Here is a 24,797-nt window from a genome sequence, read left to right as displayed (position 1 = left end):
TCTGAGGACTTATAGCCAAATTATAGTCCTGGTACACCTGCAAAGATTGTCAAATTTTGTTCCCAAATGTACACGTATGCCTAAGAAATGAGTGGAATAACGCTGTAATAACAAGTTGTTCGCTGGGTAACAACGAAAATGCGAAATATAAACCAATAAGGCTTGCTGGAGATGCAATCTCAGAACTAACTCGGACTCGGGGACAACTCGGCCTCGCTTTGATGGCGGGGCTGAATTTTCCCTCTGGATTGTATAGTGCTGTGCAATGGGAGCGCTTCGCGTTCTGGCTGGTTGCAATTATGTGCCGAGTTGATACAACACGCGCATCAAAGAACCTCTTTGGCGCGCATGCAAACTTAATGTGCGCCTATCAAGCGCCTATGTATAGAATATGGCAATCAGGAACTGCGTGTAAATTGTCTGAAATTGGGCTGAGTTTTCCCTGAGACCGAGTTAGTCTGGGTCCTTGTGGAATAAAAGTCAGTATACTTTTGATCTCAAAATACTCGAAAACAGCTCATCATCCCGGCAAATCACATCAGCCTGATAAGTTTCTTGGTGGACTCTTTCTATATATTGCAAGCAAATATGAAATGGTGTCAGACAGGTTTTCAAACCCTAACCAGAACTATGTTTTCACTTTAACATGGGTGAATTTCTGAAAGAACAATTTCTTCTTCTACATTATTCTAAAGTTTAGGATCAGAAGTCGAATGGGAAATTGTGTTTTTAGCATTTTTTCTAGAACACTTTTTTTTTTCCCGATAGAATAGTGTGATTAGATGTGTCTTAGAGTCCCCTTTTTTTTCTTAAAATCCCTTCACACACTCTTCACTTTCAACTCTAATAACTTTTAAAAGGATGATACTATTGCTTTGAAAGTTGGTATTAGTCATGGGCAAAATGTGTTCATAGAGCATGATCGAATTCAGCTTCATCTGATAATCCCTTCATTGTTGTTGCTACAAGGTTTTACATACTGTTTCTTGTCCCATTCATTGCACAGAGCAGTGGTTGGTAAGATCAATTGCTTGAATGGACCCCATACTTCAGAGTCTCTCTTTCCTCGGTACACACTTTCACAGAGTGTGTGCTTTCTTTCCAATATTTAGGTAGCTTAGTAGAGTCCATTCAAATCTAAAATTGCACATCATTTTAAAGCTTAAAGTCTACTCGTTCAGAATCTGCTCTTGACTGAAAAATTATGCCTGGTGACTTTTTATGGGTTTTGTGATGCAGGGTTATAAATGAGGACACACTTGTTGTTGTTGTTGCCTTGATGGATCGTGGATGACTTTAGAGCTGTCCATTGAATACAGGGTAGGCAGAGGTTAGTAATCTCTGGCGTCAGAAGGGGGGGGGGGGGGTCACCAAGCTCCAAAATCATTCACAGTTGCATGAATTGAATTTAATTCGAGAACAATTTGGGGAACGATCAGTCATAAGAATTGTGATATTGTTTCACTGACTCATTTGGGAGCAGTGCCGAGACTAAGATTGAACCCAAAGGTGGGATCAATTCAGATCAAGCCTAATATGTAAGCTGGGAATGATACACGTACATTCCGTCAAGTAGTAATGCCTCTGTCCTATGCATTATCTATGCAGCAGTGCTGCAAGCATACCATGTTTGACAATTAGTTCTGCAATAAATTCATTCATTCATTCATTCATTCATTCATTCATTCATTCATTCATTCATTCATTCATTCATTCATTCATTCATTCACTCACTCATTTATTCATTCCTTTATTAATTTATTAATTTGTTTGTTCATTTAGTTTTATAGTTAGTTAGTTATTTAGTACTCTTTGAATGCAGTCCAGTCGGGCATTGACTGTCTGCCTTTTGTTCATATTTTTGGGACTCATCTTCAAAAGCAATGGAGACATGTCTGTAGAGGGTTATGAAAGGCCAAGTCATGCCTGCTTCACTTGTAGTCTGACAATGGAAGCGTGAAGAAAATCTACTGCCAAGAATTTGTGCCATAGGTCATCCGATCTTTTCATGGCATTTTATAATGATTGTACTGAAATAGCTTGAAGGTAGTGAGTTTATCATCCACATATCAGTGAATTTACAGTTGCTTTACAGTTGCATGTAGATAGGAATACCACCATTTTAGCAGAACAATATCACAGTAGCATTTCTGAGGCAAAGTTATTTGTGCTAAATGGCATGTGACATTTGTTAAATGGGACAAATTTTGTCTCCAAATATTCATTCAAAGTAGACACGTTGCGTAGAACTCCTCTCATTGAGGGAAGAAAATACAATACGAGTGTGACAAAATCCAACTACTGGTATAATCTAACAATGGGTATTTTAAAAATATCCCATTACTGGTTAGTCTTGTGTAGAGGCTGCCAGTCTGCTGTAAGTCTGGCTACATGATGCTTGTTTAAGACACAAAACACACACACACATGTAGCATATACATTTTGTATATGTACATGCAAGCTATTATTCCTACTCAAATTGAATGAGGACTCAAACCAAACACTGCAGCACAAGGACAAAAATAAACAACAGGTTATAAATCTGGAGTTGGCATCTGGTGTATATATCAATATGATCAGACAGAAATTATATGAATTTCAGTACTACAATTGTACTTGTCTTTCTGCACCTCAGCACCAAAGTGCCAAAGGTAGCGTCTTGAAGTACCTGTGTGCAAGATTGTGTATTCTGATTTATTTTTATTATTATTTTTTTGTTTGTTCAGTGAGGTGAGAAGCAAACCCTCAGATCTCTATTTTTCCTCTCAGAAATTTTTGTGTGTGAAAAAAGTTTTTTTTTTCCCCTGTACATTGTATTCAATGCTACTATTTTTTCAATTGATCTACCTAAAAAAAAAAATTGGGAGAAATGTTAAGTTTGATATTATACTTTGAGAAATTTCTGTGGCAAAGGCACATATGGGCAATGGTGTTGCAATGTATAATAACTCAGTGAAATGTTATTGAAATGTTATCATGTTTTTGAAGATCAACTCTTACCCCATGCCAACTCATTAGACCCAAAGTAGCATAACATGACAAACTAGAAAAGCACTCTGAGAGTGCAAACCTCACCAAGTAGCCCATTCCCACCCATAAAATTGTGGGATATTTACCCTAGATTGTACAGTGTAGTTCTATATTAATATCGTCCGTATTATTAGATTCCTTGGCCATCATGACATACCCTTAACAGTGGGAATCATATTGATAGTTATCACTGTTAGCTTAATAGATATTCACAAAAAATTGACGGCACTATTTCCCAATGCTAAAGAATCCTTCAAAAAAAAAAAAAAAAAAAAAAATCCTGGATCCAGAATGTGACTTTGATCACACCATAAATTTTTATCATCTGTTCCTTGTGTCATTATTAACTTTTCCTGAAAATTACATCCAAATCTGTTTGTAACTTTTCGAGTTATTTTTCAGACAGACAAACAAATCAACACTGGCAAAAACATAACCTTCTGGGCAGAGATAAATATGCCTTGAAGAATGATGAACAATAGATGCATAGATAAATGATAGAATGGATAAGTTAAATAGCTGAATGAATGAGAGAGATTGGTAAATGAAAGAGTAAAGTAGTTACATGAATAGCTGAATATAAATTGATGAATATGGAATGATTGGTTAAATATTAAAATGTAGCCTTGAAGTCCTTCAAATACACTCAGCAAAAAAAGAAAGTAAACACTTTTTCAAGTTTATATTTGTCGTAGAATATTTGGGTAAAAGTTAATGTATTATATACCATATTGAAGGTAATTTAATTGGCTATCAGCCTAGTAGGTCAATAAAAAGGGAGACTTTACGCATGAGTGAATACTTTGTTTTTCTCTTCCAAGACACAAAAGCGAAAATTGCAAAAATGAACAAGTTGTCATTCATGTGCAAGTGCTCTTCCGTGAAACAATAAGAACAAAAGACAAATTTAACACAATTAGATACATTACTTAAGTTGATAAAACAAACCTTTGATCTCTATGATATCTTTGAAGCCCAAAATATCAGTAAAGGCCAAAACTAAAGGAGAAAAATGAGGAATCTTTGGTCAAACCCCAATTCAAATGAAATAAAGAGAAGAAGCAATATCTACGAAAATGGTAGAAATTTCAATTTCTTTTGAAATTGGAAAACTTGTAGATAATATCTGGTTCTTAAATTTATCTCATGAATCCTTAAATTACGGAATAGAAAAAAAGAATAAAGAAATTCTGTTTATTTAATCATCTCTATGCCATTACTCCTTATGTCGTTTGAAGTGTAAGCTGACAGAAAATTCTTATTTTCCCCCTTTAGTTTCCCATTTTGTTTTTGTTTGATGTTACAAAGAGATAAAGAGAACAAAACCTTGTTTTTGCTATTTCATTCATGTCTCTCATTGTGTTAAACTGGCTTTTTGTTGTCATTGTTATCTTGAAGGACATTGCCAAATGAAAGACAACTTGTCAAATTTTGCAATTTCTACTTTTGTGCCTTGGTGGACAAAAATGAATATGTTCACTCATGCGTAGAGTTTCCTTTTAATTTAAGCTACTAACTTGATAGCCAACTAAATTACCTTTAATATGGTATATAATACATTGATTTTCATCAAAATCTTCTATGAAAAATATAAACTCGAAAAAGTGTTTACTTTCTTTTTTTGCTGAGTGTATTTTGATATACAATATGTCTTTTGATGCTGTATATTGTATAGCTGGTAGAATGCTTGTTTTAGAGTCTGAACTTCTTTAATTGCATTTATTTATGTGTCGGAGGGAAATTCATGTGATATCTATCTTTTGAAGTCCAAACCTAGTACCTCATTATTTTCATGACACTTGCCAAGAAGGGTCAGTATCTTGTCTTACTTTTCAGCGAGTGTGACATTCTTAAAGTTTCAGTGGTCTTTGTATGTTTTGAAAGATACATTGCATGTTTCCCATTGTGCATGTTTGGAATAGTACATGTATGTGGTGCTTTTGAGAGTATGCATTTCAGTAACCATATCTGTTATTGTTTCTGAGCAAGAATACTTATTGAGGAAATGTGTAATCATTTAAATGAATTTTAGAGCCAGTACTTTAAGTATTCAATATTATGCCATATCTAATGTGCTATTTTTGTTTTCAGTAGAATGAAGTATGAAACGTACATGTGAAGTTTTCTGTCTCATTTCTCAGAAAAGCAACAAACATGTGGTAGAGAAAGGCTAACTTTGGACAATCAGTGACTACATGTTTGATTGAAGTCATTACAGCTGAAGAAGCTAACAGTTTAGTTGTACATACTGTACATGTATGTGTTGCAACAACAACAACAAAAAACATATTGCAAGGTATGACAAAGGTGCAGAGTACATACAATGTAACAATGTTTTGCGTGAACCCCTGTTCAAGGGGAATTCCAGTGCAGTTGACAGTTTATCTGAGAAGAAGTAGTACTTATCTTAACACAACAATGAAAATTTGATCAAAATCGGATAACAAATATGGAAGTTATGACATTCTGAAGCTTTGCTACTTTTTCAGGAAAAAGTTCTTGAACAGTCACTATGACTATGAAAATATTGAAGTGATGATGCCATCCCCTCACAACTCTCCATAAAATGTCTACATAAAATAATAAAATTTCCTTTTTTTAGTTTCAAATCCCGATATTAATTGTATCTAACTGATCATCATTCTGAAATTATTAAACTAAGAATTATAAAATGTTCCACCCGTTAATAGGAAAATTATTGAATTGTGGTCTTTTTTTGTTCACGACCTATGGAAATTGTGAAGTGATGACATCATCAGCTCACTCATCTGCATGAAAACTGTTCTGAAGAAATTAGCGCAACTTCACAATTTCATAACTTCCACTATTCTCATCTGATTTTGATCAAATTTGCACTGCTGTAATCGTAGGAATTTACTCTTTTTTTATCAAACTAACTTATAACTGGACTGGAATTCCTCTTTAATGAATGACCTTTTCTCACGTTTCTGTCTCTGATGCATATATGATTTTATACACAGTTTATTTTCTTGCATTTTTAAATAGCAATTATTTACACAATGATCAGTGCCAGAACTGTGATTGTGATGAGGTTGATGTTGATGATACATGTAACATTCATTTTTAATCTTCTATCCCTTTTATTATGGTTGGTAAAGTGACAAATTTTATGATTTCTGTATCAATGTGGAGTATGACCATGTTGTAATGAACAATTTAGAAGTTGTGATACATCAGTACTGCATATGATATTGTTTAGAATATATTTTGTATATTAGCTAGACCTGTGGTCCTCTGACTCTTTCTTGCCAAGATATGTAAAGAGTAATGTAATATCACTTTTATATATGTACATTGTATATGTCCTGTATATGTATTTACAGTTGAACCTCTCGTATCCGGACAAGTCGGGACCGGGGCTCATCCGGATAAGGGATTTGGCCGGATACGGGAGACTCAATGCTTTATACATGTACATATACATACACATGTACTGATGTAGCCCATTGTAGTACCACATGTAGTAATGTGTATACTGCAACCTTTTCATTGTTACATTTTGGGATGTTTGGGGATGTTAAAATGTCTGAGGGAAAGCAATATGGAAGAAAATTTGATTTAATGTATGTTAATCATGTTGGAAGTACACATAGTATGTAATTCATGTGTGTTTGTGTAAGAGTTCTCAAGGAGTTGGGAATCCCCCTTTCCTCCCGTAATTATTAAAAAAAAAAAAAAAAAAATCACGGCGAGATTGCGTCCGTATAATAGAGAGATCCGGATAAAGGGAGGCCGGATAATAGAGGTTCAACTGTATATACACTGTATATATACTGTACATGTTATACACGATATGCATGTGTGTATGTGTGTGTGTATATAATGTATGCATGTTTTTTCCTGGTTTTTTTTTTGTGTGTTTATGTTGTTTTGGATATAATGTAGGCCTACATGTATATCATGTAATTCATGTACGTGTGTGTATGTGTTAAGCATTTCTTTCTTTCTTTCTTTCTATCCATCCATTGAGATGGCTGGCTGTCTGGCTGGATAGACAAATAGAAAGATTAATAAATAGATACATATATACAACTGGAAGTAGGCACAGTAGCCAATCAATTAACACAAGACATCCAGAATGATTTTCAGTTTTATCCTTTTAAATATACTGTATTTCATATCATGTCATTTCAAATTTCATAGAAAGACAAAGGAATATTTACAGACTGCATTATAACGATGCCCACAGACCTTGTATGTGGCAAACAATAATACACAAGAACACAATTCTTGCTACTAATATCTTGTTATGCCTCTTAAAAGAGGTTTTTCACTACATTCTAGCATTTAAGCTGTAAAGCAGGTTAAAAGACAAGCAAGTCTCCCATCAAATGTAATCAGAAATCAATTAAGAATTGATGACTCTGCCATCAAAAATTCAATTAAAAGCAGAGCGAATGAGAGGTTAACACTATGCACAAACAGTCTGGGCAACATGGAATAGCCCAGCATTGCATAGGAGTGACCAATAGAGTTACAATCACAGAAACAATCGTACATTCAAACAATTACAAGGAACATCTGTTAATGTTACACTCTGTATTTTGGTCTGCAGAGTTGGTGTCCAATAAAATTCATGATTCTATAATAATTCTAGATAAAAAAAGAAGAAACAGTAAATGTATTGCAAACCCCACAAAGAAAACAAAAATCCTAGTTGGGCATGGTAGAAAGTAAAAACATTTTTGAAAATATTGTTCTTTTTTATATCACTACATGATAAAACAAACCTCCATTTTCGAAAGTTGAGATGGCCATTCAATAGAAAGCCTTGCCTCTTTTCTTTTTGGTGATAAAAACTGTAATCCTACATGCACAGTTGATGCATGAGCACAAGCTTGCCTGGTTTCACATAAAACAAATAATGTGACAACATCAGCCATTCATGTTCATTTTTGTCCATGGTTAATGACATTCTACATATGGAAAACAAACATACCTAATAGTGGCAATGTACCACACTAACAGTCAAAAGCAAGACAAGATGTCAATGCATACAGTGTATCATATTAATCCAGCAGTATCTGCAGATAGTAAATGTTGACTAGTACATGTAGATTATTTGGCAACCGCACACAATCATTATGATAATTACGTAAGATTCAGAGGATTAGTTTTTCACGTTTTTATCTGATATCATTGTATTATCTAAGGATAATACAATGAAAAAGAAATTATTGCTAGAGTTGAAAAAAGTCCCACACAAAAATATGTAATTGAGCTAATTATAATTTATCATATAACCTTACAAATGTGTTTGCCATATCATGTTGCACAGTCTAACCATTTCGCTTTAACCTGTAGTCATTATCCACTGTCTTGGGTAGAAATAAGTGTGATAAACTATATTGCTCACAGACATTCAAATTCTTAAAGCATTCAGCATTGTATCTGAAACCCTTAATTTTCCACCTTGTTTCATATTTTCACATTATCATAGACTATACATATGTAGTAGGATGTAGGACTACGCAACTCACATTTAAAAAAAAAAAGTCTAGAAACAAATGTTAAACAATGTCTATTATAAGGATTGGTAAGCACCAAACATGAATTGCGTATGTAACCACTGCAGCATCTATACCTGACTGTTTTGTTGGGACTTTAAGTCATGGTAGCCGACCCATTTTTGCTTTCATTGTCTTGTGAAGAAAGTGGGCTCACCCTACCAATAGTCCACGACTATCTATCACCGCAAATACGGTGGGTTTAGCACCAACTGCCGAGCTAAGCCCCTCCAAAACAAAAACAAAAAAAAATTAAAACATGATTTGCTGTTAGAGTAGAAGCTCATCTGTATTGGAAATTCATCCGAAATTGGTGTTAAACTTTTGATCTCAATACAAAAGACCAAAAGAGATCAAAAGTTTTGATACCAATCTCAGATGATTTGCTGTCGTCTTCATATTATGCAACACAATCTCAAACCAAAAGAGTAAATCATTGTACAAACTCACTGTCCCTTTCACACTCTCACAGCCCCTTTCACACTCTCACAGCATGTTTGTGGTAAGAGGAAGGCATGATGGTCCCTTTCATGTATCATGCACAAATTTCAGTCCGAGATAAACACCAATAAGGCTGTAGGTGTGTGCGTATTAGCCTTTGCTCCGCACTCAATCTGATGCATATTTTTCTTGTCTACAATTACTGTACAGAATGGAAGTAAAAAAATCTTTGATTGGATGGGAGCAAGGCTAAGCCACTCTATGACAGCACAACTACAGACCATTTCTGTAACATATTCAAATTCCATTCAGGCTTTGTTCACAATAGATTGCCTTAGCAACCACAAAGCTTGCCGGAGGCTTGCCCTACCTACTGTAGCAACAACTGATGAATGCTAAGTGAATTCCTGCCTCAGAAATTTAAATTGGGGGAAGCAGGTGAATAAAAGGGTTCATTTTAGGGGTCTACACATCGGCCAGATGTTTTGAAACAGCGCGCTACTTTCAGAATCTCAAGCATAGATTTTCATAACCTGATGACGAAATAGCACGCTATTTGATAATGTGAATTCAAATTAACGCGCTAATAAGAAAGCTACGCTTCAGAAAATTTCTCGACATAAACTCTGGAAATTTCCAAAATAGCAGAATGACTTGAGAACTAGTGCGCTATTTCACAATGTGAATTCGCCTCAAGAAATCAGCCTGATGCATCCCATCATGCCTAGCATGGTGTGACCCAATGGATCAAGGAAACCTGCACACAAATCGCAGCAAATTTTTTGAAGGCGTAAGCTTTGCCAACGCTGTTCGCGCATGCTCAGTTACGAATCAGCATGAAAAAAATTTCAGGCTAATTCTCTTCGGGCTGAAGAAAATAGGAAATGAAAATTTGTGATCGCTATTAAAAAAAAATCTTGAGTTTGGATTTTCCACGGGCTGATGTGAAAACGCCTTTAATAAGGCTGTAGGAAAAAAAAAAAAAAACCCATGAATTTTGATACATCACAGAAACAGTCCTTTCTGAGCTGCTGAAATTATTATGCTCTCAGTATTGCATGATATAAATCATATTCTTGGCAGGCATAAAAGCTTCTGAGAAGAATTTCTGTATTATTGCTCACAGGGAAGTAGATATCATTTAGGCAACAATCACTCAGAAATACCATATAATTGTGTAATTGTGTGTTGACCATGTTAATATGACAAAAATTATGCAATTGATTTGAATATGAATAAACAGTGGAATTTTGTTGACAAATATGATTTGCAGTATGTTTTTTTTTTCTTTAAAAATGGTAAACAGGAATTTCTGCACACCAAGATACATATTTGTTAATTCTAATATAGCAGTGGTTAATGATGGTGGATTTGCCTGTACAAAACATTTCTGCAAATACACTTGTGTAGCAATCATCAGACAATGTCCATGATAGTGTACTGAGTCATTTAACCTTTGGCTACTTTGAGAACTTTCATGTAGCATTTTTACCATCCGATTCTCAATCAAAATCGTGAGCTCAAACAAATGATCCCAGATTATACACCACATTGATGAAAGTGACAAATATTGCAAAATACATTTTCCTTTTTTGGGGGCATAATTTCTCATCTTCCCTGACCTCTTCCGTTGGCAACATAATACTTTCTTGCGCTGAGCTAAGCTCAAAGTCCAGATTAAAAAAAAAAAAGTTAATTATTTGGACCTGCTGTTGATTGGCACAAGTAAAACTGACCACTAAACAAATGTTTCAGAATTGAACAGATGCGACAGATTACTGTAAAAGTGGATATTTTCGCGCGACTAATTTTTCGCGCTTGGCCGTGTCAGAAGACTTTCACGTGTTTTTAATTCCGCGGAATCAAGACATCAAGTACTGGAACATATGGCATCCCAAAATATTTGCGTGCTTTTACTTTCGCGCTAGCTTCGCGTTGCGTGAAATGCGCGAAAATTTCAACACCGCAAAAATTTCCACTTTTACAGTATGCTGGTGAGAATGTTTTATGAATTGGTGCCATCCATCACAGAGGGCGCCTTTCTACTTATGAATTTCTGATGGCTCTCGGCTACCACAAAAATTAATTGCACATGATTTCAAAAGAGGAGAGCTCTCTCTCTCTCTCTTTTGTTTCTCCTCTTTCACTCTCTTTACAAAATATAAATGATAAAATTTTGACCACTTCTTTCCTTCTTTTTTTTTTACTGTGCAGGAATTCTTTTACCAAATAAATTTTCTTGAAAAGAAGAAAATTTTGTATATTTCTGCTCAAGATCTTTGAAATCTCTTCAATATCTTCAAATCTTAAATCTTTAAAAGCTTCAAAATCGGAGAATCTAAATAAAAGATATCATTAGATATCATCCTGTATGATTTGTGAGTTGTGAGAATAAAACAATTGTCTGGACATGAATACAAAGTTGCAGTCCTTAAAAAAGCTGAGAGGAAAAAGGAGGTAACGGTAAGGGATGATAGGCCATTGCAAACTGAAAACCAGAAACATTTTGGGCATGAAACTTACACAGACTGGAGCCAACAATCTCTGTTGCGAGACAAGGGTTTCGCAAATCATCACTGGCATTCAGTGCATTTTGTCGACAAAACCTTTCATGTGCATTTTACTTTCGAAAATCTTGGCTCCTTGCGAAATTCACCAAAGTTTCATGCATGCGAAAATTTCTGGTTATAATATACAGTAAAGTAGCTTTTTGTGCCAAGGAATAAGGCAAAAAGCATTATGATTTAAATGGCCTATATCAGTGACAGCATTAGGGGTACCATTATTTAAACTAGTTGCGCAGAAACACTTTTGATGGAACTTATTACAAAAGCAGTACTTTTTCTTCAGATTCATTTCGTAATACTTATGGTACATTATTGCAAAGCATGTCAACCCCACTGCATGGGGTGATCCCATCACGCATCCTTTGTGTCAGCACACCTTGAATCCATGGCCTACGGTGATTGCTGGATAATATCTCCACCATAACAATGTAGATGACACAACATTTGTTCCTGCGAGAATTGCTCCGGTCTTATTTTCTTCAAGGACTTAGGGCTAGGGTTAGGGTTGTGATAGGGTTTTAGGTTTAGCTTGATATCAGGATTAGGGTTAGGGTTTACGTTTGTGGGTAGAATTCATGTTTGGCTTAGCATGCAGGTATTTCGTGGGAACAATTGTTGCAGGAGCAAATGCCATGGAACCAACCCTGTGACTGCCTTTAGCGACTGCTGTAAGAGCTGAAATTTCCGAGTATAGATGTCTTTGCGAATTGCTACTTGTTGGACATTTTCGGATGTTGTCAATTTCATTGTTGCGAGGGACTAGTAATCATTACTTCACTTTTCACAAGATAGATATTCAGAATTAGCAACAAGCAAACAGTATTACTACTGAATGTCTTTACTCTGTGATTCCCTTCACGTAAACAACTAGTGTGATGTGCATTTGAAGTACTATACTAGTGTGTTGTTATGCCCACTATGTCACTACGTCATGGCCACGTAGCACGCTAGAGACCTACAGTAGTTACTAGAGGCATGCGCGATCCAACATTGGCATGGCTTAATATAGCTATTCTTCTAAAGGAATAATACATGTTCTTTTGTACATTGTTGCTTTTTGAGTGACTGTGTATTTGCCATCGCTATTTTTGCTGTTCATTTAAAGGCAATTCGCCAAATTTGCAAATAATACTCCCAACGAGGAAATTTCAGCTCATACAGTACACTCACTGCACACGGACATCACAGACATTTCATACAGTCATGGTAACGAGAGGGGTGACCATCCACACACATTCTCCAATGAATGCCCCCATCCATGCCTCCGACCATTTCTATGTACACAGGATAACTGGTTTTGTGCGCTTATCTCTGCATAATCAACATTCCTCTTGTGAGAAGAAGATGGCCTTCCTCTGTGGAGTTCATCTCCAAGTACTTCGGTCAAAAAAAAAAAAAGAATTGTCACGCTAACGTGCTGATATCTATTCACAAAATTCCAAAACTCTACACCCGGCCACTTGATGACTTTCCCTTGTTCCTCATCTGAAAATGGAGCCGTCCCTCATCCCCGACACATCGGGAGAGCAGCAACCCTCACGAGTGCTTCGACCGAGGGTGCACTTTGTGGTAGGAGAACTGCGTCCCGACAAATTCAATTTTGTTGTTGCTTAGCCGACTCAGCGAGCGAGTGGCCGAAGTCCTGAAGGTCTCTAGCGCAAAGCGGTAAAACTTGTCCTCCATTCGCCACACCTCGCTGTTTCTCAGAGTGTCCAGCGTGTAGGGCGAGGGCTCCATCTTCTGGAGAGTGCGACGTAGGTGGGATTTTTCCCCTGTGACGGAGAGACGGGAGGAGACAGGGAAGAATGAGAGCTTGGGGTCTGAAACAGACAGGCATACTCACAGGCATAATAAAAAAAAAAGAAAAAGATGAATTTTGTTTGCTTAAACCGTTGAGGACGAGTCTTGAGTATACTCCGGCAATTGTCAATGGGAAATGCGTGATGTACATGTAGCAAAATCAGCCCGTCCTCTCGAGTTAATCAAATTATGAAATTTTAGCTTACTGCAGGTTTTGGTGAAATGCTGTATTTTAAAGTGTGCATTTTGTCTAATGAAGCAGATATTAATCAGTCTGATTAAGCTGATCGAGAACTTTATTTTATTATGAGATTTATGCAGAATTTTATATCACTTCTTTATACAGTGTACATGGTACCTGTATGATGCGCATAAAAATATTTTATTGTACATGTTTGTTAGAAAAGAAAAATGTGATTCAGTAGCACAAATGAGAATACAGCTGCTTACTTTTGTTCATACTCATTTTGTTGTGAAAACGATGATGATATTGAATAAAATTTAAATAAAGAATACCATAGAGAAAAAAATATACTCTCAGCTGCTCAGCTTTGGAAGCACAAATAAGTACCCAACACCTCAAAAATCTTCATTTTACCTTCAAGTTTTGTATCTTTTTGTCAACCAATGCTCTTGCCATCAACTTTAAAAACCAAATTCCATCTCATAGCATCTCTTCCAACAATAAGATTCATACACATTTCTATACGAGCGTAACCAGTGCGGAGGGGAGCCAACTTTGATAGTTTCCTCCTCAGCCGACTGCCGACACCCTTGGGGCTATTTTCTGTTCTGTTGGGAGTTACTCTTTGCATGCTGTGGCTTGTGTATGCACACACTTTTTAATTCAGTGCTAGACTGTACAATTGTACATTGCGGAGGTACAGGTGTGGATCCACAGGGTTGCATATCGTCGATGGGGTGACAAGGCCATCATATCTCAATTGGCATATAGTATATTCAAAAAGCCTTCTTTAAGTAAACTCAATTTTGAATTGCAAAAATACTGATTGAGTTTTGAAACATTACAAATATGAATGCAATAAAAAATAAAGTTTCTATATAATGTGACATTGTCATTAAAATAAAAGCTAATTTGGTACAAAAAAAGGGTTTTTACCTCTCCTAAAAATTCATAATTTTTTAGACTCAATGCCTTGTCACTCCAGGAACAATATGTAACTTTATGACACCATGCATCACTCTGTCATCAATTTATCTGTCAATCTTTTATCATCTTTGAATTTGTACTTTTTAGATGCACTTTTGTATTTCTGTACTCCCTTCCTACTTTTGTTACAATCTTTCTTCCCATAATGGTTGGCTCTGCATATGTCTCACAGAGAAAGATAAAGGCACAAAGGTCGAAATCTTATAAGAAATTGCAAAAGTTGGAGAAAATGACATAAAATTGATACATAAAATATGTATCTAGGGACTGAAATTCCACTTGAAAGGGGAAGGGGAGTCCTAATTCTAAAGAAGAGACTGATGAATACACACTATACAGGAACAACTTGCCTTCTTCTGTACATGTACAAATGTACTGTAAAACAAGAAATTTCCATTTTCATTTCGTAAATTCTGCGAGATCCAAGATTGATGAAATAAAAATGCATGCAAAAGTTCTTGTCTACATTATATGCATTAAATGCCACTGGCAATTCATGAAAATTTCATGCTGCAAAAAGGCCGTCGGCTCCAATTCGCAAAAATTTCAAATATCTTGCTTTTTAGCATTGGTAAGCATAATTTTGTTTGTTTGTAATGCCTTGCATTGCTTGATAGTCAACACAGGCTACTACTAAAGTGTTGTCTCTCTCCCTCGTTCTCTCTCTCTCTCTCTTTCTTCATCTTTCATCAGTGAGATGAACAGTCCGTTCTCATCTAGCTAATCACGTCTCTGCAAACATACTCCCACGCCCTCAGGGTGGGGTCATCGGATGCTTGGCAAAGCACCATCCAATCTTCCTCAGACGAGGTTTTAGTCCTCCAAGGCTGAAGAGAACCTGTCAATATCTACAAGAGGGTGAGGGTGGGGTTGGGGGAAGGGGGGTGAAGTTGGGGGTCAAAGACAACTTATTGATACCTTGGGGTTTGGAGATGGAGGGGGAAGAGAGGGTAGGCAGCTCCTTGAGGACAGCCTAGGATGGCATGTATCTCATACCCCTTTCATACTGGCATCCTCGGATGTCAAATCCTTATGTAAACACGAGGTAAAACCGTTGTACCCTTTCGTACTGATCTCGAACACAGCACGAAATTGGCACATGTTCCCACAGCAGCGTTATACAATGTATACATATACAGCAATCAGTAAAGTGTACATGCATGTAGCCACTGGAAGTATAGTATTAATTATTATAAAATGGGTTCAAGAATGTAGTCAATTGGAAGCACTGAAATGAGTCACGTGTGCGTGCATTAATTTCTCACTAACATGCCCTGCATGACGTCACAATGTTTACACTAGCAGTGCGCACTCAATCAGTTGTTATAAGTGCTTCGCCCGCTACTATACGCGCTGTCAATCCTGCAAACAACTTCTAGTTCGGGCTACAGGGGGTGTCGGCCGACCTTTCATGTGCATAACATGTGTGGCGTACGTATACTCTATACGTACAGTACTTATATGTGCAGGATTTCCGAGTGCGACGTGCGTAAATGTTTGGGACGAACATCTTCGGACATCTTGATTCTTCAGCGAGTGCTTCATGTAGCTGACTGGTATTGACCCACAAAGGTACGTGAAAAATGCTGTTAGTTTTCGACCCATTTTATAAAACAAATGATGCACAGGATTATTTCGTGGCGTCGGGTATTTACAATGTAGTGCATGTTTCACAATTGTAAATACCCTCGAGTGCGCTACATCTCCACTAACGTACTCTATCCTGTGCATCATTTGTATACTAGCGCAGACTGACCCAATTCCAAGCAGAAGGACAGAGTACCTTGCCTTGCAATTTTACACGTGAAGTGCATGTAAAAAATTTTAAAGCATAAATGAAACACAAACTATATTTATTTTGTAGTAAATATACAATTGTATATCTTTCATTTTTTTGTACTATTTAATCATTCGTTACTGTTATTTTTGCGGCAATGTTCTACAAATTTGATATCTCCTCAATTCGGCAAACAATTTTCGCTGACGGGCCATGGCATGCAATCTTAAATAAACAATCATTGTACGTTGACAAAGCACACATGTGTGTATAGGTCCTATATACTAACGTGCGCTCCCATATTTGTTTTTATCCAAAATTTCTGGTTCTGGTTGTATTTCGCATCTGTTCATATTGGCAGTGGTCTGGGATGAACACGGTACGCCCTCTGGAGGACATACTGTGTTCATGCTAGACGGTCCAGCATGAATTTCACGCTGCGTTCATCCACTGTTTGTGCTGTGTTCACACCGAGTTCTTCACCCCACAAGCTTTTACATTGACAGTGGTCTAGGATAAACACGGAGCGCCTCCGAAGGACGTGCCGTGTTTTTTGGTCAGTATGAAAGGGGTATCAGAAAGGTGAATTCCAGCCCCCATGCTCCAAAGAAGAGAGAGAGAGAGAGAGTTATTGATACATACATCCCTTTGTGACTGGGAGCAGGGTTTACACATCAGCACTGGCTAAATTGACTGCGGATGGGCAGGACATGATATATGCTCTGCTGAGGCAAAGTATTTGTGGGATTATCAAGAACTTTTGGTCCAAATCAGGCCAGCATGAATTTTCGGAGGATGGTTTGGGAGAAAAAAGTTACGAGGCAATCACAAGCAAGCAGCAATGACACACAGCGGGCTTATAAAAATCTGCTAAAATTCATTCACTGAATTTTGTTTTCTTTACTCAAATTTGATATGCCAACAATGTACATCAGCCATAAATCTATTGTACTCTCTTTTTTTTTTTTTTTTGGTTCTCTTGACTGTAAACTATCATGGTGTAGCAGTACTTTTTATGTGCAAAGAACCAAGAAATATGTGTATTTTGTGCTAGGTGCTACAAAGTATATTTCATATCATCATCCCCTACATAAAACATTATTACCGTGGGTACTAAACTTCAGTGTATGTCACTTGTTCTAGTCACAAGATTCTACCTTGGACCCCGTTAAAGGCATAATTTACCATATTTGCAAAATAAACAAAAATGTAGCATTAGTGCTGCGAAATAGCTCTAAAATGTGAGTTAGGAATAGAAACAACCAATGTAAAAAATTGAACTAGTATAATCGATGTTAAGTATTGTTAAATATACAAAGTGTGAACAATAGTTATAATAAAAGTGTTTTCCAGACTAAACCATCTACAGTTATGGTTTAATGAGAAAAATAGTGATATCTCCATTTATTTTAGGCTTTATTACAAAAATCTTTTAAGGTAGGATATTTTGTGATACCACTGACCTACATATATGCATCAAAAGTGATATCTTGAAAATTGTTTATATCACTGCTCCCAAAGGTAAACAGGACCTTTAATTCTCTAAAGCAAGTTCTTTCAAAATGGTTTAAAGTGAGGGCCCATGTTTGTGTGTGTATGGGGGGGGGGGGGGGAAGGGGTGAAAATTTGAGAGGGTAAAGTCAATGTCTGGGCACCAATGAGAGTGAGACAATCCTAACCAATATTTCTGTGACATCTTGAAGGGATGATTGATGAAGAAGAGGAGTCAAGAGACAGTCAATAAGAGGGTGCATTGATTAGAATCTATGATTGACATCTTTAGGCCAGCTAGATCCATATTATTGAATGGGGGGGGGGGGGGGGGTGAGGGGGAGGGGTGAGGGGAGGGGGATGGGAAAAGGACTTGTCATAAGGCAGAAGAGTTTGGGGAAAAATTGATTGGTGTATGGGAGATTAAAAAATGCCTTGCAGTTGAGGGTGACAAGTAGTGACAAGTAATGCAAAGAGGCGTATAGCGTGACAGTGAACCAGTTCAGCACTGGTGACTGTGGCAAAGAAGATTTGTTTGCGTTGTGGCGTTGAAATTACGCCCCTGGCTAATGAGGCGGAAAGAACTTATACATACACACCCACTCACACTTACTCTTAGACATGCACAAATGCATTCACTGATCCAGTACTCCATGCACTCTCATGTACGTGGAGATGAGGCAGAATTAGAGAGACAGTGGGTTAATCGAAGCAGGGAGAGAAAGATACAAGGGAAACGTCCTGGAGTAGGAGATGATGAACTTTCCACCAACCGTCTCCAGGGGGAGGGGAAATGGACAACATGCACCCCAAGTTGTCGCCACATCCAAACAAGCAGAGGAGACATTAGGCCACGTCCCGCAGGGCTTAACGCACTTAGAGGCGGTGAGAGGGGGGCTCCATTACGGAGAAGAGAAAGGAGACACTGGTCGCAGCCATGTGAGAAGATATGAAGAGGTAGATATATAGATACATAGAAAGAGAGAGATATATCACATGAGATAGAGAGATGAAGTAAGCGTGGGAGGGAAGAGGATGCCAGAAAGACAGGATGAGAGAGATATGGAGAGCATGCGTGAGATATGGAGAAAGAAGAGGGGGAGGGAGAGAGAGGAATATAATGAGATAGAGTAAGTGAATGATTAAAAAAAAAAAGGTTAAGAGAAAGACAGACTAATAAAGAGGGGGAGAAGAGAAAAAGAATGTAAAAGAAATGAGAAGGTAAGATTTGGGTACTGATACACGGGAAGATTTGAATGAGTACAAAGCTAGACAAGCTACAGAAATAATGTGATCAGCACCTAAGACAAGGTGAAAGAGAGGCACAGTTTAAGAAAAGAACATGAAAACAGGTTTATGGGACTGAAGTTAAGAGATGCATAGTGCGAAGAACTATGAAGGTGATGAGACAGCACAGAAAGCAAGAAAGAATATTCCCAAATAATCTTATGATTTCTTGTTATTTAGAGTCTGATACTGATGTGCTACACAGTGAAATTTCTCCACACTGGTCAAACTCAAAGGCTAGAATGAAAAACATGTTGTCAACATGTTACTGTAGAACAAGGAATTTTCGCATGCATTTTAATTTCGTGAATTTCGTGAGCAGCAACATTTGTGAAATTAAAATGCACGCGAAAGTTCTTGCCAACACAGTATGCATTGAATGCCAGTGGCAAGTCGCAAAAATTTCATGCTGGGAGAAAGGCCGTCAGCTCCAATTCGCGAAATTTTTGTGCCGCGAATATATCATGTTTTACAGTAAACATCAGGGGGCATTTCATCAAGTATTTGTCTGATATTCTTTTTCCAACAAATTTGCTCTCAGCCAATCAGATGCAAGGATTTCCGTAGTTAAAAACAATTTGTCATGAAAAAAATATGGACAAAATTAAAATGCTTGATGAAATGCCCCTGATGGACAGAACTGACAAAACTTACCTGATTGAAAAAGCTCAAGTGCTCCTTTAAACATGTTTGGCAAGGCTGCCTCAACTATTGCAACAAACTCCTCCATGTGTTCAGTCACTCCTACCAAGAAGTAGTGGTTGACCAAGTTGAACTTGGCTTGCTCCAGCGCCCACTTACTTCCGGGTTTCCTATGACAAAAAACCAAAAAAATAACAAAATCAACACAACTGAAAAAGGTAGATGAGTGAGAATGGGAAGTGGTTTCAGTTAGAGGAATCTATCTGTATCCGGAAAGCTTTATATCTATCAAATGGTTTCCAGTTTCTAGGAAATACTGACAATAGTATGGTCTTCTTCTTCCAGGATAGCCTTTTCAGTGGTGTTGCATTATACTCTGCAAACCTACCAGACTACTGAGGCAGGTTTACAAAGTCTTTGGAACAAGTATTAACATCGATATAGGCTAGCAAGTAGTAATCCTACTGGAGTAGATGACACTGTAAGTGATAACATTAGAAACTATACCTAACACATTCAAATGCCACTGGTACAAGACAGTTACTCACACGATGAAACGCATCTTGCAGCCCCGATACCAGTAGAGGTTGTGTATCTCTCCAGTGTCGAAGCTTGTATTACCAGTTTCCCACATTTTCATGACTCGATGCTATAAATTTCACACACATTACTGTTCATATGATAGAGGTGGTTACACCATCATCCCAAAAGTCTACCAGTGAACTGTGCACAAATCTTGATTAAATTCCTTTCTTTTTTTGGCAAAATATTTTGAAGAATAAGATGCACTCTTCAGATCAAATTGTTAGAGTCTTGATATAACCTAGCAATGAAGATGTTTACATGCAAAAACATTGCAGTAGCTGTATGATGGGCCAAGAATATGATTTAACCCTGTTGAGGGTGAGCACTGCCACACCATTGCATTTATGTTACACGCTAATGACAAAATCTATCAAGATGTGAATATGTGACCCACTACAACAAAAGGATCCGAAAGTCGAGGGAGGATGATTTTCTGAAAACGACAGGACAATATTCCCTTACTCTTCTTCTTTACTTACATATTTAACCCGACTCATAAAAGCACTCAGTTGCGGAAACATAACTGATTTTCTTGGCACATGTTTAGTGGTTTAGGAAATTAGTGTTTCGAGAAAACCGCCTTCAAAGTTTTCTTTCCGATTGATTTTATTAGCACATGTATGTTTAGTGGTTTAGGAAATCAGTGTTTCGAGAAAACCACCTTCAAAGTTTTCTTTCCGACGCTATCATGATCAAGGGGAGGCAAGACAGTTTTCACCTCTTGACAATAGAAGGTATGCTCCTAGCAACCTCCGCGATGTTCATTCATGCTTAGCGCCAGCGGTCTACGCACAACCAATCAGTAACCAGGATGCCATGCACTGACAAATAAGATCACTCCGTTGTTGCTAGGGCGGAGTCTATCTGTGGCACTAAATCCAAATCTTCAGACACTTTTCAGTTCCGTTGAAAGTCGGAAAATCATGGCCAAGAAAAATGCTAATTTCTTGCCTTTCCTTTGATCATTTAGCTTTAAAATTTCGGCTCAAGATAGACAATACATTAGACTACAAAATCATGCCAAAAACAGAAATCCGATCATATTGACCACATTTGCTGCTATGACTTCAAATTCGATTTTCCCGGCTCAGCTATCACTTTAGGATCCTTTTGTTGTGGCGGGTCACATATAGCTATATAGGATTTCATATCTGGCACCAAAATTTGTTTTCTACATGATGTTAAACCTGGAAGATGAATATAGGCCTACAAAGTGTATCTTGAATATAATATGAGAAGTATATATATATATATATATATATTGGCTTAACCAGCTTATTTCATCTACCAACATCTCATAAGAATGGCTTGAGAAGATGAAAGTATCACAAAGGGATAATAAAGGTAAGAGCACAAATGGGTTCAGGGGCACAGTGACATCACCTGGTAATCAGCATCAGCAGTTTGCGAAACCAGTTGTTACGATAGCACTACCAACTTCCACAACAAGCTTTACTCTTTCTCTCTCTCTGTCCTAAAGAAATATGGTATATTATGCCAAATGCTGTTCCCTTTGTGAGAATATATAAATATATCACCATATGGCTGATCCAATATAAGGCAGATCTTATATACTTTATCCCAAGCCTGTTGTGGAAATATCACACATATTGCCTGTATTATTCTCCATGTGTTGAAACATGAGATATATTATCACTTCCCTCCACGAATAATACCCCAAGAGAGCCATAAAAAGGAATACCTCGCTTTTTATAATTTCAAAGTTCAAAGCCAGCAGATCTAACAATAGGCGACCCACTTTACCAGCCAAGCTAGTCTTGGTTCCATACACTCTTTGCATTTTCATAACATTCCCATAACTTGAACTGGTACAATACTGTGAAAATGATAATTTCAACCATTTGTGTTTTCTTCTATGTCTAAATGGAGCATCCTTTAATGTTCAGATTTTTCCTATCATGGGACACATAAGCACATAATTCTTCCTTTCAACTGGGCTCAATTCAAAGATATTTAAAGAGGAATTCCAGCCCAGTTTAGTCTGATAAGAAAGAGTAAAATCTCACGAGTATATCAGTAAAAATACTAAAAGGAAGTTATGAAATTGTGCAGTTTTGCTAATTTGTGCGGTGCAGTTCTTGTACAGTTAATATGGATATGCAATTGAATGAGGTGCTAATGTCATCCCCTCACAATTTTTCATTGATCGTGTACAGAAAATGAAATGAAAACAAAAATCAAATGTTTCTGTTAAAGTTTAAAATATGATGTTATGTTATTCCTGGTTGAATAACTTCAGAATAATGATCAGTTCAGGATTTGTGACAGGGGTTTAATTGCATGTAAGCAAATAACTGGAAACATCAACATTTTCTGTACAACCTATAAGGCAAGTTGTGAGAGGATTTGACATCATCACTTCACTATTTGCATGTTCATATTGACTGTCCAAGAACTGTTTCCCGAAAAATAAGCAAAACTTCAAAATGTCATAACTTCCTAATTTTTCATCCAATTTTTTCTGTTTCCATGGCACCATGATTATCTCTTAAGGTGGAATGGGGGTCTAGTAATCAAGACTATTACACTTTTTTGGAGACAGATTCCCCGAGGCCAACAGAGTACAAATGTACCTCAAGCCTTTGAGTACCAAGTGCTACATGGATGTATACAATCTACAAGGAAAGTTAAGACTGTGGTTCTGAGATGGTTAGAATAGAGCCCCCTGGTATGGTCTTGACAGTTAAAACAAGATTTAAAAGAGAAGTGTAACTGGTAAATTTTGTTCTGAATGTTAGACTAATCAACCACAAAAAGTATTGGGGACCATTCAAACCAATGAAACTCTTGTTTTGTACAGCAATTTATCTATTAGTTGCAATATTGGGGACAATGTACTGTAATACACTGATCACAACAAAGTCATGTACCCTTGATCACAGCTATGGTGTAGTCCACATACAATTTGCATGATACACACTGTACAAGATTGATGCATGATATGATATATGACACAACATTCTATCAAGTCATCTTGTGCCCCTAAAAAAACCAAAATACTCAGTGCAAATGAAAAGCTCCTCATATGCACCAAGATTCTTACACATCATTAATAAAGAAGTAATGTTTCTGGCAAAGCACGATCTTTTGGTTTGGAATAAATGATACATACATGTATACTCTAATGTCACTTTCTTCCGAGGAATGTACATAGTAAGGTTGAATGTAACACATTTTTTAAAGCCTGAATACCTGATGAGAGCTACAAGACTTTTGCCTCAGACTCATCCATTTGGGAGAATTTATCAGCTTGACTCTACTGGTCAATGTACTTTTCTCTGAGCCAGAAGTCAGATTTTAATCTGGACTCCATCCCAATCTTCTCCCGATCGATCCCCTTGGCTCAGGAAGAGGGGGGGGGGGGGGGGGTGGTTGAGCAATTGATGTCATCATCAACCTGCTCAGTTACAGATCATTGACATCATCTAGACATTTGAAGACTGCATCTTTTAACCCCTTCTGTCATCTCTTGGATGTTGGGCACACCTGCTGGCAAGAATTATTCATCGATGGCTGAGGATTTCTACCATTAATACACAGACGTACGTTTTTCTCCGGTGTGACGATGGACTTGATGTCAAACAGCCATGCACTGATTTGTTTGAACCACACAAATCTTATTTTGCCATATTTTGAAAGGTTTTTTTTAGGTGATCTGTGAAAGCTCAAGGATCACCAACTGTTTTTGTATGAGTGTTTTTTTTTTTTGGTACAAATTTGGTGTTTTGATTATCTCAGAAAGTTCAAACTCTTAGCCTTGAAACTTTCATCACCCATGTTTCATGATATGAGGATGGTATTACTTTTTTTTTAATAATATGATTGCTCAAGAATGACATCAGCAGTATGATATCATTTTTAAAAATCACATTATTGTCTTTATCTCAATGTCTACATACTATTTTAAAATGAAACTTTGCAGATACATATTTCAGGTAATGATCTACATAAGCAATACAAAACATTGCCATTACGCATACATCAACACTTCAAAATGATCCAACCGAACTAAAGATAATTTTTCAACTCACACACTTCTCCAAGTTACTAGCTGTCTTCGTAAACTGTCTCTCAAAGCATGATTAGAAATCAGATGTCCTGTCTAATACCAACAAAGGTTGACTTTTAGTTTTATATTACAACTAATCAATTTTAGTTTATGGCTCTGTCAGATATTTCTTGTTTTAAGTATGACAGTTACTTCGGCACACATATTTTCAACATCATTACAGAAAGGGGTAATATATAAGGCAATAGTAAAAATGTTTCATGGCAAGGCATTATTGAAAATATCCCCCCCCCAAAAAAAAAAAACAAAACAAAAACACCAACAACAACACATAGCTCAGTAAACTATCCAGCTCACATTCTTCTCTATATACGAGCACAATGGTAGAGTTCTACAAGGACTCAAATCTCCGGCTATTTCCTCTTCCAGTGCCGACACTTTTCTCTGG

The 24,797-nt window shown here is 37.1% G+C and overlaps 1 protein-coding gene across 1 annotated transcript in view; it reads right to left on the bottom strand.

Moving 5' to 3' along the window:
• Nucleotides 1-13,002: 13,002 nt before the first annotated feature.
• LOC139708016 (heparan sulfate 2-O-sulfotransferase 1-like) overlaps nucleotides 13,003-24,797 on the bottom strand; it is a 106,360-nt gene continuing 94,565 nt past the window's right edge. Inside the window, exons 6-7 of the mRNA XM_071620006.1 lie at nucleotides 19,747-19,904; nucleotides 13,003-13,338 (exon numbers count right to left, since the gene is read on the bottom strand). Of these exons, the coding sequence (XP_071476107.1) occupies nucleotides 13,103-13,338; nucleotides 19,747-19,904 (394 nt within the window). The 3' untranslated portion in view covers nucleotides 13,003-13,102. The remainder of the gene's footprint in view (nucleotides 13,339-19,746; nucleotides 19,905-24,797) is intronic.

This window comes from Diadema antillarum, unplaced genomic scaffold, assembly GCF_040938485.1.
Source record: "Diadema antillarum isolate AM-2024a unplaced genomic scaffold, OU_Dant_1.0 seq00001293_RagTag, whole genome shotgun sequence".
Classification (NCBI taxonomy): domain Eukaryota; kingdom Metazoa; phylum Echinodermata; class Echinoidea; order Diadematoida; family Diadematidae; genus Diadema; species Diadema antillarum.
Note: the sequence above shows the minus strand (reverse complement) of the source record. Positions and strands in the feature narration are given on the sequence as shown.